Source organism: Syngnathus typhle, linkage group LG10, assembly GCF_033458585.1.
Source record: "Syngnathus typhle isolate RoL2023-S1 ecotype Sweden linkage group LG10, RoL_Styp_1.0, whole genome shotgun sequence".
NCBI lineage: Eukaryota > Metazoa > Chordata > Actinopteri > Syngnathiformes > Syngnathidae > Syngnathus > Syngnathus typhle.
Genome location: NC_083747.1, coordinates 1571284 through 1585798, shown reverse-complemented (window position 1 = coordinate 1585798; position 14515 = coordinate 1571284). Strand labels below are relative to the sequence as shown.

The 14515-nt window shown below is 47.3% G+C and overlaps 2 protein-coding genes and 1 long non-coding RNA gene across 4 annotated transcripts; 1 reads left to right on the top strand and 2 right to left on the bottom strand.

Annotated features, from left to right (window-relative positions):
* Positions 1–451: 451 nt before the first annotated feature.
* On the bottom strand, positions 452–6692 carry lingo4b (leucine rich repeat and Ig domain containing 4b). Of its 2 annotated transcripts, none has more exons than XM_061288234.1 (3): positions 6474–6692; positions 3280–3376; positions 452–3208 (listed from the first exon to the last, which is right to left on the bottom strand). In XM_061288234.1, the coding sequence occupies exon 3, from the start codon at positions 3194–3196 to the stop codon at positions 1382–1384; it is 1815 nt and encodes a 604-aa protein (XP_061144218.1). In that variant the 5' UTR covers positions 3197–3208; positions 3280–3376; positions 6474–6692; the 3' UTR covers positions 452–1381. The 2 variants fall into 2 exon arrangements, with proteins under 2 accessions (XP_061144218.1, XP_061144219.1); XM_061288235.1 differs by lacking the exon at positions 6474–6692 and adding an exon at positions 4104–4213.
* Positions 6693–6748: 56 nt separating this feature from the next.
* LOC133160524 (uncharacterized) lies at positions 6749–12070 on the bottom strand. The gene is made up of 3 exons (XR_009715919.1): positions 11758–12070; positions 7373–7802; positions 6749–6923 (listed from the first exon to the last, which is right to left on the bottom strand). It is a non-coding gene; the product is annotated as an uncharacterized LOC133160524 (long non-coding RNA).
* On the top strand, positions 11402–14453 carry ctsk (cathepsin K). The gene is made up of 8 exons (XM_061288238.1): positions 11402–11565; positions 12050–12176; positions 12712–12834; positions 12906–13058; positions 13304–13522; positions 13605–13770; positions 13839–13947; positions 14031–14453. The coding sequence occupies exons 2-8, from the start codon at positions 12051–12053 to the stop codon at positions 14128–14130; spliced, it is 996 nt and encodes a 331-aa protein (XP_061144222.1). The 5' UTR covers positions 11402–11565; position 12050; the 3' UTR covers positions 14131–14453.
* Positions 14454–14515: the final 62 nt, after the last annotated feature.

Sequence of the window (14515 nt, the reverse complement as noted above, 5' to 3'; positions counted from 1 at the left end):
GATGATTAGATCTGATTCTTTTTTTTTTTTTCCTTCCTATCTGCTGTCGGACAACAACGAGAAGACAAGGCAGGAAACGCACGTGTCAGATTGAAACATGAGACTTTAATAGCCATAAAGAGGGTTTCTTAAGGAAAAGCGACTTTTTAATGTTTTGTAGACTAATGATTGGGTGCCTTTTTTAGCCATCAAGTGTGAAATTGAAATTGAACAAGCAAGTGCAGGGTTGCCTTCAGATGCAACTTGAAGTATCCCAAATCATCTTTTTCCATTGAAATGAATAGAGAATACAATGAATCTGTTCCGGCCTGCCCCGAAAACTATTAAAAAAATGTCTCTTTTTAAATTGAAAAATCAAACTTTGATGTTATAAAAACATACAACAATGAGAAGTAAAAATAATTCTAATAAAAATAATGATTAAATCATAAAAATGCTGAACCATCTCTGCCGATTCCTTTATGGATTTTCACCACAACAATTCGAGAGGGCTTCCAATGAATTATACACTTGTGAAAAAAAAACACCACTTGTGGATTGTTAAAGCATTTAATAGTTGTCACACATCAAAAGTAATTGTCAGGCTGATAGCCTAATAGCATACAGTCTTTGCCTTTGCAGAATAAAATGACCTGGATGATCTACACTGACGTAAAACAAAACAATTTATAGCAAGCAGGGTAATAAAAGTAAAATACTGACGCACTCATGCTATTAGGCTAACCGGCACGCGCGCACTAAAGACCTTAATATTTACAAAATGGTCAAACTTCAGAGCATATTCTCGTCTACAGTGAAATAAGCGAGGCACGTATTCTCCAGTGTGGCGCAGGTACAAAAATAAAAAAAAGTATGAAAAAAGATCCTGACAAATCTGCTTAAGCTTCAAACGGTAAAGGGCACATTCTTATCTACAGGAAGCATCGGAGCCGCTGATCGACTCCACCTAGAGTATTTATGACTTTTTTCTTTTCTGGCTGCTGTTCACAGTGAGCGTGTCTATTCGTATTGGCAATGAAAGCATTACAAAATGGCCGCTGAAACAAGCACTTGAGAGCTTTTGTAGAGCCAGACACATTTGCTTCTGAATGTGTTTGCATGTCAGCGGAAAGAGAGAGTGGTCAAATGTTTATTGGTTAAAATGGAAACAAAAGAAATTAGTTTGCTTTTACAACCAAAGTGAATTTGTCACTTTTAGACTCATTTTCTCAACACTATGGCGATTAGGGATACACGAGTCGGTTGGTTGTTGCGTTTCATTTGTCGTAGCTTTCACCTGTGAGGAGTCGCTGGACCCAAAAGAACTCTTGCTCTTGAGTTAGGACAAGTCCAGGAAAGTGTCTCTGAAAGACGTCCTGAAACCGGTGAGGCTTGGCTGGCTTTAAATGAGTTTCATGGTGAACCTGCCGCCGTCGCCGCCGTCCCCTCCGCCGCCCATGGAGGAGCGAGGAACAAAGTCGATGGTGGCCGTGTGCTTGATCTGGCCTTTGCTCTGGCTCCAAAAGAACATGAAGATGAAGCAGATGGCCACCGAGCTGAGGAAGGACAGGAAACCCATGGTGGTGGCAATGATCAGCGTCTTGGCGTCAAAGGGGTACGGCTTGGCCTGTTGGGCCGAGGAGTTGGTGGCTTGAGGGATCAGGGGCTGTTCTAACCAGTCCTCCTCTGGGAAGAAGGGGATGGTCCGGTTACGCTGGCCCCCCTTCACGTAGAGGCCGACCGTGATGCTGTCGTTGCCGGCGGCGTTGCCCGCGAGGCACTGATAGGTGCCGCTGTCGTGGACCTGCGCGAACCGCACCTCCAGGGTACCGTTGGGCAAAGCTCTGATTCTTCCCGCTGGAGAAATCACGTTCCTGTGGGATGAGATCCAAGTGATGGACGGTGCCGGATCCCCATCCGCCTTGCAGGTGAAAAGAACGGTGGTGCCGTCCTCCACCCTGGCTTCCTGCGGCCTACGGTCCAGGATCCGAGCGGGCCGGCAGGTGAAGACCCTTGTCAGCTCCTTTTCGGAAAAGTCCCTAAATTCCCGCTGCTTGGCTGCGTCGTGGGACGAGCACGTGGGTTGCCGTCCGTCAAAGTTCAGGCGTAATCGCCGACGGACCACCCAGAGCAGACGGCAGTCGCAGGACAGGGGATTCCCATCCAACCTCAGCACCTGAAGGTTCCCCACCGAGTGCAAGGTGCTCTCCTCTAAAGTCGTCAGCTGGTTCGATGTCAAGTTGAGCATTCGCAGCGAGGCGAGACCCTTGAAGGCCCCCGGCTCTACTCGCAGCAGGTTCCCGCCGGCCAGATGTAACTCTTGGAGTCTTTGGAGGTCCCGTAACAGATTCCCATGAACAACAGTGATGGGGTTGTAGGACAGGTCCAGGAAACGCAGGTAGGCCAGGTGACGCAGAGCTGAGTACGGCACCGTGCTGAGGTTGCAGCTGCTGATGACCAGAGCGCTCAGGTTGAGTCCGCTCAAGCTGTTGCCGGCTACCGTGTCCAGCGAGGGCCAGTTGGCCAGGATCAGGGTGTGCAGCCGGTGCAGTCGGCGGAAAGCGTTGTTAGGCAGCGTCGTAACGGTGAGGCGCAGCATGCGGAGGTACGTGAGGCTCTGCAGGTGAGACAACGCCTCGGTGGGAATGGACGTCAAATTACTACGATTGATGTTGAGCTCCTGCAAACTCTCCAAACCAAAGAAAGCTCGCTGGGAAATGAACACCAAGTCGTTCTCGTCGGCGTCCAGCGTCTGCAGATTCACCGTCTCTCTGAAGGTGTAGTCCAGGAAAACCAGAATCTCATTATGGCTCAGGTCGAGATATCGTAGACCGGACAGGCCAGAGAAAACACCCACGGGGAGGATCTTGAGCCGATTATTCTTAATCCGAAGCGTCCTGAGATTCTGTAGCCCCTGAAAAGCTTCCACCTCAATCATGGAGATCATATTGTCACTGAGGTCCAGATCTTGAAGTTCATGGAGGCCAGAGAACTGGCGGCGCCCCACGGTCCGAATTTTGTTGTAGGTTAAATCCAAATGCTTCGTGTCGCTGGGAAAGCCCTCCGGGACGGAGTTCAGATGTTTGCCGGAGCAGATGACTTCCTTAGCGTCGGGCCGACACGAGCAGCGAGGAGGGCAGCTCCCTGCGGAGACGTCCAGTCCCACCTGGAGCAGGATGCCCCATGCCAGCCATCCACCCAGAGACTCGGCAAACATCTTACCCCCTTTCTGAAAAGACACAAAGAAAGGACGTCGTTTGGTTGCCGATGTACAAGTAGAATTTGGACGACGAACAGTACCGTGTCAGCGCCCGGGTGCAGAGGATCATAACCAGCACCGGTCAAGTTGGAGTCAATCTCGGGTCTGGCGGGTTCAGGTCATCCCAGCTAGCGTAGCCTAGAGCAAACAAAGAGAGACGTGCGTCGACAGTCAATTCACGAAACACTGAAGTTGCTTCTTTCATTAAAACATGAAATGCGCTAATGCTAAGTCGAAAAGATTGCAGCTCTGCTTAGCTTAGACATGAATTCAAAATGGCCGACACTTCAATATTAGCAATCTCCTGTTTCATTTTGATGGCTTTCAATGCTATCTCGCTTTTTAAATTTTTTTAATGAAGACACTTCATCTCGCCAAAAAGCCCCCTCGGAGGCGTCGATGTGAAACGGAGCCCGCGTTGCCGGCAAAAGCTGCAAGCGGCGCCTCCAAAGGTGCACATGAGGCCTCCACGGGACGCCTTGAGGCGAGCATCTGGCACTGGACCAGCCCGTATGAGTGTCATCTCGTTACATTTGGAAAGAGTTGAATCAAGGTTTGCATGCATGAGGCTTTTTTGAAACCCGATGCACAAAACAAAATCCCCATTGAAGACACCAGAGCACAAACTTTGCCTTTTGTCCTTTGTCCCCAACTCTGCGCCAGACATTCCCGCGGTCTCGAGTTGTGATCCGGTCTGATCCGGGCTAGTGAGAGACACGGGCTGGCAGGTGTGTGGCATCTCAACAACTGCCAATGACTGATTGGTGTCAAAGCCCCCCCCTCAAACTCACTATGCTGCCACCGGGGGTCACAACCCGCCATTTTGTCAAATCCCGCCGGCCGCTTCACGACTTCCTCTGCTGACCTGCCGTGCGACGAAGCCTTTCCGGCAACAGGTGCGTCGCAAACGTAGCCGCTTGCCCTCCGGAAAACGCCGACCCGACGGTTGTGTCTGTTGTGTGACACTTGTGATATATTTAGCCGATGGCGGTGAGAACAACAAGAGGCTCAAATCCCCAATTAAAGGAGACTCGCATGTACATTTTGCGTGCCTCTTTTTATGAGCTTGTGGCACCTGCCGCAGTGGGGGGGACCCCGGAGACCTGCAGCATGCAAGTAGCAAATATTTAAAAAAATTAAAAATTGTTGCCTGCAGAAATGAGCAGCTGCTTTATGAGCGTCACAAAAAGTCCCTTCCCTGGGGATGAACTTTTACCAGCCTGCTGCTTGATGTTACAAAACAGACACAAAGATCACGCCAAGTGCTGCATCAAGAAGAACCAAAAACCCAAACAGTCGCGTGAGAGCGCAACCGAGACGAGTCCCGTTTGAATCTGCTGCGTCAGCGATATTAATAATAGCCGGCATAAATGAGGCGAGGGATTTAGTCTCAGCGCAGCACCACCTCACAAATTAGGTCGTCGTGGCAAATTGACCCTTGCGTGAGGAAGGCGGCGGGCGGGCGGGCGGGCTTTCGCAGGCGAGCCCTGGCTCTTCATTTGAATTTGTTTCGTCGTTCTTCTCTAAGGAAGGAACTTTTGATTGACACATTAAGATTTCTTTTTTAAATCTGATTGGACAAAGCTGTCAACGGCAGTGGAAGCGTCTTGGCGTTACCACGGCAACGCGTGACGCTCCAATCTTTTTGAAAAAAAACAGATTAGGCCAACGTGCTTTTGCTTTTGTTTAATCATTTCACCGTATTGCTTTTTGGAGAGCCCTTCATAATCCTCTTAGCTGGTCGTTATTTGTGCGAAAAGGCCCAAATGGTGCCACCTCCTCGCCGCTATACGTCGATGACATCATCGCTGAATGCATGAACAAACAAAACCCCAGACCTTGGTTCAGCCATGTATTGGGGTTACCAGAAGATGCTATGCTAATCTTTGTTAGCCTGTCTATACTTTAACATTAAGCTCAGAGACTTTTGTTAGATCAAATTGCAGGATTTTGATGAGCACCGGCGGAGCTACTTTTTTTTTTTCCCTCGGGGGGGGGGGCCAAGCAAAGAAAATTTCTAGTTTTAAAAAGCCCTAAAAAAAATCTACAGAAAACGCTAATAAAGGTTTCTTATGGGGGATGTGAGGAAAAAGTAAAGAAAAGGAATCAGCTGCCTTGTCACGGTTCAAATATAAGCTTTCTACGGTGTCCCAAAAGTCCCAAAAGACTCCTGCTAATGATGATGCTTGGTCGCCAGCCAGACGCTCAATTTAATCAGAGCTTTTTATGCGCACAAAGCGTTTTCATGATTCATTTGGAGCATTAAAGTGTACATGAGGCGGAGGGGCGCTAATAGCTGCCAGGTTGCTAACGGCTTCCTTCGATCTGCCAATGACGAACGGCGACAACTTTGACTCCTTTCCTTGCTCGCATGCGTCACACCTCGCTCCGGGAAAAAAAAAAAAAAAGGTGACGTTAGCTCGATGATTACCTGACAAGAAGCTCTCGAAATCTGAACTTCCTCAATGAAAGAACTAGCGTAACTTGTTTTTTTGCACACCCTCGTTTTCGTACGATTCATCGAAAAAGGCGTAACTCGTTTCTCAAAACCGATTCACGTTCATGCAAAGTTGTGTAAGAAGAGGGCATCACATCAACACATACCGTAATTTTCGGACTATAAGTCGCACCGGAGTATAAGTCGCACCAGCCATAAAATGCCCAAAAAAGTGAAAAAAAACATATATATGTATATAAGTCGCTCCTGAGTATAAGTCGCCCCCCCCCCCCCCACCCAAACTATGAAAAAAAACGCGACTTATAGTCCGAAAATTACGGTGCATCCTGTGCGTTAAATGTCCATTCATCACTTAATTAGTCATTTATATTTATTTCTCACTATTTTCTGTATGCAAAATATAGTTCCTCTCTATAATCTCTTTTTTTTTTATTGACTGTGCTTTTCAATTCAATTAAGAGATTGATGCCAAAAAAAATAAAAATCGATATAACACCTGAAAATGAGATCTTTATTCCAGTTGCTTGCTAAATAAATTAAACTATCCGGATGATGTCATTGTTCAGCCAACCTTGAGAAGAACTATTTGGATTAAACCCAAAGTACATCAAGCGCTGTCCCAGTTCTGACTCAATCAAGCGTAACATGACCGACCGGCACGTCCATAAAGCTGATTTAGTAGAAACGCAAAATAACACAACACAAAGCTGTCTGCTGCATCAGCTGCGTGAAAACAATAACAACCGCCATAAAAAATAAAAAAGAAAGTCTACGTACCAGTTTGGACGAGCTTCCATGGCAGCTTCTTTCACCTCCACTTTCTTGTCTCTATGATGTCCACACGCGCCCCTCGTCCTGATTTACTTGACGGAACCTCCGAGAGTCGTCATGATTGGACCACGGCGAGAATCCAGGTCGACTTTGCCTGCGTGCGTGCGCCCGTGTGTGTGTGTGTGTGTGTGTGTGTGTGTGTGTGTGTGTGAGGGAGAGAAAGTTGCTGCCGCATCTTCATCCCCCTCCTCCTCCCTCCCTCCCTCCCGTTTGAGGCGGCAAGCACGTGATCCTTCCCGTCCGCCAATGGAGACACGTCATACGCTCGTAACACAACGGCGCTGTTTGGAATCAGCTTCCAAACTTCTGGCGAGGGAAATTCTCACGTCTGAATGTCAAAATAGTCCAGGTCCCTTAATCGCGAGGTGAAGCATCTCGTTCTTGGCCACCTGACACCTACGTGACGGGACACACATAATCAGAATATGGTTGGAAAAATCCCCAATCTCAGCTTTAAGAGGATTTGTTTGTTTTTTTGTGGATGTGGCGAGGTGCTTCATTGACTTCTTGGCCCGCAATGAGAGTTAGTCAATTGTAGAGATAGTTGCTGCAAAATTAGGGCGCGGGTCTTCGAGCATTCTATGAGGGCCTTCGTAAACACAGCAAATACGAAATCCAAACAGAATTATTGAAGCTTATGCATGTTATTTCTTATTCCACCACTAATGCTAAAAAAAAATGGTGCCGACCATAAATCATAATTAATCAGTGTTTTGATGCATTCGGGGCCGGTCGGGTCCAAATGCACTCTTGTGATTCTCCATTATTCGGGGGCTTTCAAATCCGGAGGGGCTTAATTAAATTCGGCAGAATTCAAAGTGAGCAACCGAGCGGTGATCTTTCACCTTTTCTGTCCGGATCTTCAAACAAACAGCAGTCAGCTCAACAGGGAGCCAATTAGTTTCAAAGTCAACACATACACACACATTGTGCACGCATCAGCATTGAGCTTCATGAAAGAAAATGTAGAATCTTCAACTAGGAAAGTCAAACTGATGGTTGAGCCTCAGGATCTCTTTTCTGCTTTGTAGACACAAAAGCAAGAATGGGCAACAGTCACCAAAAAAAGAAACACTCAGAGAAGCTGCTGTCGACCGCGGCTCACGCTCACGCGCAGACACTGAATGCCTGCCTCCGTTTTTAAAATGTCTTCTGGCATGTGCAGAGACATTTGCATGCTGAGAGTGAGTCCCGCATGCTGGTGGGCGGCTGTGGGGGTTGTGCACAAGGAGGTAACATCTGGCCATCCTGCTGCCATCTACAGGCTCCGCCTCCCTAAAGAAAGATGAATTACATGTAGGGATTAGATCCTGCCTCGTCCCTCAGCGTTTTATTCAAAGCTATTCGGCGATACGGCCTTGAAATATCTTTTTTTTTTTTTTCGGCAAACGCGATCTTTAATCAGTTTTAAAGTTCAATCATTTAATATCGTAAAATGAGAATGGCTCAAAGAGTAACGGCGTACTCCTGCCGGCTCTGACACACTCGTTCGTCAAGTAGAGGCGCACAGGTGAGGCTGGGCGACCTCGGTAAAATGTTTACGGCTTGGAAGCGCATACCTCGGGGTCAGAAATTTTCCGCGTGGGGATAAATCCCTGCTTTTGCAAGGTAATCTGTAAATGGGCACCATGGCTTACACCGGGCTCCCTTCTTGACTTTCGTTCCGCTCATATCGTCTAGTTCTTTCAAGGACTCGTTTCTTGTTGTTTTAAAAAAGAAAAAAAAAAGTTGTTAGCGGGTCAGGCGAGTCATTAAATGAAAAATGAACGCTTAGCCAAATGGCTACGTTAGCAACGCTGGCGTGCTTTTGTAAACAAGCTCCGCTCAGTTGGCAGCCATGTTGAAAGTGAAAGCACATCAGCCAACTTTCAAACCCCCAAAAATTCAATTGGAAAAATAAACAATCCATTGAGCAAGCCAAGATGGCCGCCGGCACATTTGGTGAAGCATGTGACCTTCAGAGCGTCACGTAAATCCCGTCATCATGAATGAAAGCCGGGGCGACGTTGAAAGTCGCAGCGCTAATACGCCAAGAAATGGACCTTTTAAATCCACGCTCGGGCCACAGCTGCCGCCGTCTCTAATGAGGCGACATGTCAAGCGCGCCGCCACAGACACACGTGTTTAATTCGTGCACGTCAGCGCTTTCACAGCTCTAAAAATATGAATTAAAGGCCAGGAGTGTAGCGTAGCCAGGCCGTGACGACTGCTAATCCGAGTCGGAGGCCGATCAGGGCGGATCGAGAGTCAGAAAAATTCTGAATGTGTGTCGCCAGCTTGTTTTGTGACTTGGCCGGGGCGTGATTAGCGGGGCTTTCTCTCTCTCTCTCTCTCTCTCTCTCTCTCTCTCTCTCTCTCTCTCTCTCTCTCTCTCTCTCTCCGGCCTCGGAATCCAAAGTAATCTCAGCAAACATGACGGCACATGTGCTCACCCACATGAAGCGATTAGACGCCAGGGAGCCCGAATGACTTTATTTTGTTCTTCCGCCGCTGTGGTACTCTGGTTCCGTCGTTGTTGTGAAGCCAGAAGATAAGATTGTAGCCGGAAAATATGCAGAGGTCAAAAGGTCACGGCAGGTGAAACTGAGGGGTCTGCCGACTGGTGGCGAGAAAGACAAACCATCCCAGAGTTGAAGTTGAAATTAGTTTTGTGACCTACTTTACGTTACGGGAACTTTGTGTGCCTATTATCTTCCCTCCAAAATGTCTGCCGCTCTCCACTGTATTTAAAAGCTTCTATTTTTGATGAGACCTGCCCTGAATCATTTCTGAGTGATGCACCAAGCTATAAAGCGAGGGAACTTCCCATGATGCATCTTTCTCCTCCTTTCCGTCTCACAGTTAATATTCTTTTAGTTACCGTAATTTTCAGACTATAAGTCGCACCGGAGTATAAATTGCACCCGCCATAAAATGCCCAAAAAAGTGAAAAAAAAAACATATGTATATAAGTCGCCCTCCCACCCAAACTATGAAAAAAAACGCGACTTATAGTCCGAAATTTACGGTAGTTAGTTCTGCGCGACTTCAAAACTGCTTCCCTTTATTTTTTGTCATCGTATTTTACTTGGTTTTGCATTCCTCCGACCTAACTTAACGCAACTAGCTTAGCTGCGCTGTTGTTAGCATTTAACCTGGATTGTCTGGATAGAAACTGACTCGACTTTTCCCATCAATGGTATTACATTCAAAAAGTCATTTGGATGTTTTTCCATTTTTTTTTGGGCGTAATTTCCCGTCGTACACAATCAGAGGTCAGGAGGTAAAAAAGGCCAGCGGCTGTAATCCGCCGAGGTCAAAACAAGCCTTAAACCCTCTTTGGTGTCTGCGCTTGTCGTTAATCTGGCGAGCGGGCAGCCGCTGAAAAGTGCTGTCGAAAAAAAGCTTCTCGGCAATAACGTCGCTCGTCTTACGTAAGGTCCCTGGCGACTGACTCCCCCTATAGATCGCTCTAGCTCGGGGAGAGCGAGTCCACTTGCTCAGCAACAGGAAGCTGATGATAAATTTCGTCTCATCTTATATAATACAAGTATAAAGTTTTTTGTTTTGTTTCTTTTAATAATTTGCGCCAAGGTTGCCATCCCGCCGCCTCTGCGGGCCGATCAGTCCGCCATCTCATCATCTTAAGTGCCGTCGCTTTGGGACGCGGAAAAGTAAATGAAAATGAAGCGTCATCAATCAAGAGCCAAAGCGAGCGCGGCGCTCCCGCGGGCGCCACTTAGCATCGTTATGCCACCGAGCTCCTTGGTGACCTTGAAAGGCGGGAAAGCTTCGTCATCACTTTTTAGCTCTAAAAGCATAGCGGCCATGTTGCCATAAATCTATATTTTTTAAAAAAGATATTTTGAAGAGAGCAGAAATACATTTTCAACAGTAAATGAGGCATGAGAACAAAGTCGTATTGTTTTATGAGATTTATCAAAGGCGCCGTGAAAGAACAAGTGTACCTAATAAAATGCCCTGCCCCAGTTTTGCTTGGCTCGGTGTGTCAGCTCTCACATGACCGAGACGGTCTCCTTTTTCTATATATTTAGACATGTTCGCGTACAAATCAGGCATGTGACTACCGCCATGAGGAAGAACTAGCGTGTGGCCTTCATTTTGTCTCCATTCTATAAATGTGCTTGTTTCCATTTTGTGATGACCACCTGAGGAAATGTGTCACTTGATGTTTTTTCATCATCGGCACGCTAACGTTCACGGGACACTTCATTAGGTACGTTGAGATCCGATGCAAAGATTCAGCCGTCGTTTGACGATGGCATCAAATTCGTCCCACCGCACCATTTTTACAGATTTGCAACAAAATTAGTACCGTAATTTTCGGACTATAAGTCGCACCGGAGTATAAGTCGCACCAGCCATAAAAAAACATATATATGTATATAAGTCGCTCTTGAGTATAAGTCGCCCCCCACCCCCACCCCCCACCCAAACTATGAAAAAAAACGCGACTTATAGTCCGAAAATTACGGTAGATATGTCTATCATAACAGAACGCATGAAAAAGTCTCTCAAGCCAATCCGGAAAACTGAACAAGAAGCCAGACATTTTGTTTTTGAAGCGGACATTTTAAGCAAATCTCTCTGGGTTTGTTTCATCTTCCACAAGATCTCAGTCCTGTCCGTGTGCTACAAAACTCAAGGTACTATGAATTTCAATTTGTCTGGAAAAAAAACGATTGCTTATTGATAGTTCATGGAGCGCAATGAACCCGTGATACAGCGAGGCAACAATTGATGATGTCATACATCCCAAACATCCTCAAAGTATGATGTTCTCTTATTTCAACCCTTCCTGTGTTTTTTTCCAGCTCGTCAGCAAACGTTGTTTATAATGAAGCACGCTGGCCCTCCGAGTGAAACCAGATGTCCTCGTCTCACAACTCCTCCCAACTCCCCGGACCCCAAACTCCTTTTGTACTTCCTCAAAAATTCCTCTACATATAAACCAGACGCTGACCTACTTGCACATTGGACCCGCCCGGCGTCAAAACAGAACCACTTGAACGGAATCTGACCAACTTCTGGACTTTAGGTATGGCAACTTTTATGTTTGTACGTTTGACTTTCTGCTCTGCGAATGTTGTTTTGCTTTTAATTAGCACCACATTTCGGAAGTAGAAGAACCAAAGGGAAAACAAAATAGACTCGGTTAAAAAAGTGCTGATTCAGCTTCTGTATTCAAACTAAAGTAAAAAAAATAGACAAAACTTCAAAATATACTTACGTTCAAAAGAAAAAAGAAAACATTTTTTTTGAGTGGCGCCAGACGACCTAAAAATGTATCCTCCTTGTTGGTTGCCATGGATACAGCCACCCCGGTTTATACAAGCAATAAGACCCGCGGGCAAAATCCTACAACAAAATATGAGCTAGTAAAGAATGAGAATTTCTAACCAACTTGAGGTCGACAAAAAACAAAGAACCGAACTGACTTCAAGTATGCTAGCAAGAAAATGACAGACGGAATGCAAATGATGCTAACAAGCATTCTGATGGGGCATTTTTGCTTTGTGCAGGATGTGGCAGCGTTGCCTGAGCGTGTTTTTGCTGGCCGCCTCGGCTCTGGCCCGCCTGGATCAGGTGACCCTGGACAACCAATGGGAGCAGTGGAAGATCACGCACCGGCGGGAATACAACGGCTTGGTCAGTGTGTTTGTATTCCGGCTTCCTCTTTGAACAATTGTTCCCAAAGTTTCAAAATTCCAGGGCCGTGCTTAAGGTGTGGCCAACAAAGTTGCATCATTAGCGAGCTAATATTTTTGAAGCGTCATTTTCATTGTCAATCATGGATTTCAAGTACTGATTAGGGTTTTAAACTGGGCTTGAGCTTTACCTTTCTAAAATGGCTGCTGATGTCTACTACCTGGTGTGGTTTAGCGAGAGTCCCAAAGTCACACAGGCTTGGTCTTTATTTGCCGTGTTTTGCGCTACTAAAGAGGGAGGATGTCCCGAGACTGCGATGTGATCTGCTTTTAATCGTCCTGATTAAAAAAATCCAGGCTGCGCCATCAAGCAGTCATTTGGGGCTAATTAAAATGTCAATTTGACCCATTTGCCCAGATGGATGACTTTCAATTTGTCTGCTCCTCTCTTAGTCTGCTGAGTCTTAGAAGCAATGAGCAAGTCGCTTTTTTTTCCCATCTATATATATACTTTGTGTCCTCTTCCTCTCGACCAGGATGAGGAGGGCATCCGGCGGGCCATCTGGGAGAAGAACGCGCTGATGATCGAGGCTCACAACCAGGAGGCGGCGCTGGGCCTGCACTCGTACGAGCTGGGAATGAACCACCTGGGAGATATGGTGAGAAATGAAATATTTATAGATCGATATAGATCAGAGCCGCAAGACGCCAGAATGCGCTGTGCTTGCAGACGTCGGAGGAAGTGGTGGAGAAGATGATGGGCTTGGAGATGCCCATGACTCGGGAACGGGGATTCACTATGAGCCCCGAGGCGAAGACCGTCCCGCTGCCCAAGTCGGTGGACTACCGCAAGATGGGCATGGTGACGTCGGTCAAAGACCAGGTGTGTCATCTTCACAAGTCACGGTCGTCATTCAACACACACCATAATGACAACATGAACTTTTTTTTTTTTTTTGGAGATGAAATTTAGGTTTTAGGTTTTTTGTCATCATGAAAAAACGTCTCTGAATAAGCAACATTCAAAAAGCTTCACATAATCCAAGCCCAATATTAAAAGGGAGGAAATACTGACACCTACTGGACAAGTAGAAGAATGCACTTAACAAATCAAATTTCTTTGCTCAGGGTACATGCGGCTCGTGCTGGGCCTTCAGCTCGGCGGGGGCCTTGGAGGGTCAGCTGGCCAAGACCACGGGAGAACTGAGAGACCTTAGTCCTCAGAACCTGGTGGACTGCGTGACAGAGAACAGCGGCTGCGGAGGAGGTTACATGACCAACGCCTTCAAGTACGTCAGGGACAATGGCGGCATCGACTCGGAGGAGGCCTACCCTTACGTGGCACAGGTGACCTTCCGGAGTGGCGACAACTATCTTCTCAATGCTGGACATCTTGAGATCTTTTTTCCTCTGCGCCGTCCCCCCGCAGGCGCAGATGTGCCGCTACAACTCGTCGGCCGAAGCCGCCGAGTGCCGCAGCTACAAGGAAATTCCCGAAGGCGACGAGCACGCCCTGGCCGTGGCGCTCTTCAAGGTCGGCCCTATCGCTGTAGGCATCGACGCCTCCCAGGGGACCTTCCAGTTCTACCAGAGAGGTCAGTGAACGCCAGCCACATCGGAATCCCAACCTGGTCGCTTCAAGCCGTCCTTGTCACATGACCAGGCATTTACTACGACTCCAACTGCAACAAAGACGACGTCAACCACGCCGTGCTGGCGGTGGGCTACGGCGTGACGGCCCGGGGCAAGAAGTTCTGGCTCATCAAGAACAGGTGTGAGGTCATCGCCGCGTGACATCATCACGCTGTGGCTACGGCGACATTTTTTGAACGGTTCACATTTGTGTTTGCGGCAGCTGGAGCGAGAACTGGGGCAACAAAGGCTACATCAAGATGGCGCGTAACCGCGGCAACCTGTGCGGCATCGCCAATTTGGCCAGCTACCCCGTGGTGTGAGCGCTCGACGCTTCTCCTTTCTCGTCCGTATCTCGTCCCTCGACTCCATGCGTGATGTTTGCCCATCTCCGCGGCGACCGGTTTTCATGTCTCTGTGGCTGTTAGCTGCTGTTAGCTGAAAGTTCTTTCTGGACTGGAAAGCGCGCACATACGTGGCGTCGCTGGCCGACGCAGTTCTACGGGACCCCAGACGTGACATAATCAATCGTCCTTTTGTCATGTGTGAGGTTTCGTACACTTCAGCACTTTTGTTGTGATCCTTATTGTTATTCATGTGTAAAAAGTCATGTTTTGTATGAAATGAAATTAAAGTTCTAAAGGCAGTTTAGTGACGTCATTCCGGTCTACTTGTAGTACACGCAGAGGCCACTAGAGGGTGATGTTG

Bases quoted from the DNA above. Each gene is read 5' to 3' on its own strand.
- lingo4b (XM_061288234.1), bottom strand. From the start codon at position 3,196: ATGTTTGCCGAGTCTCTGGGTGGATGGCTGGCATGGGGCATCCTGCTC.
- ctsk (XM_061288238.1), top strand. From the start codon at position 12,051: ATGTGGCAGCGTTGCCTGAGCGTGTTTTTGCTGGCCGCCTCGGCTCTG. The intron at 12,835-12,905 runs GTGAGAAATGAA...CTGTGCTTGCAG, and splicing joins TGAACCACCTGGGAGATATG to ACGTCGGAGGAAGTGGTGGA. The intron at 13,059-13,303 runs GTGTGTCATCTT...TTCTTTGCTCAG, and splicing joins TGACGTCGGTCAAAGACCAG to GGTACATGCGGCTCGTGCTG.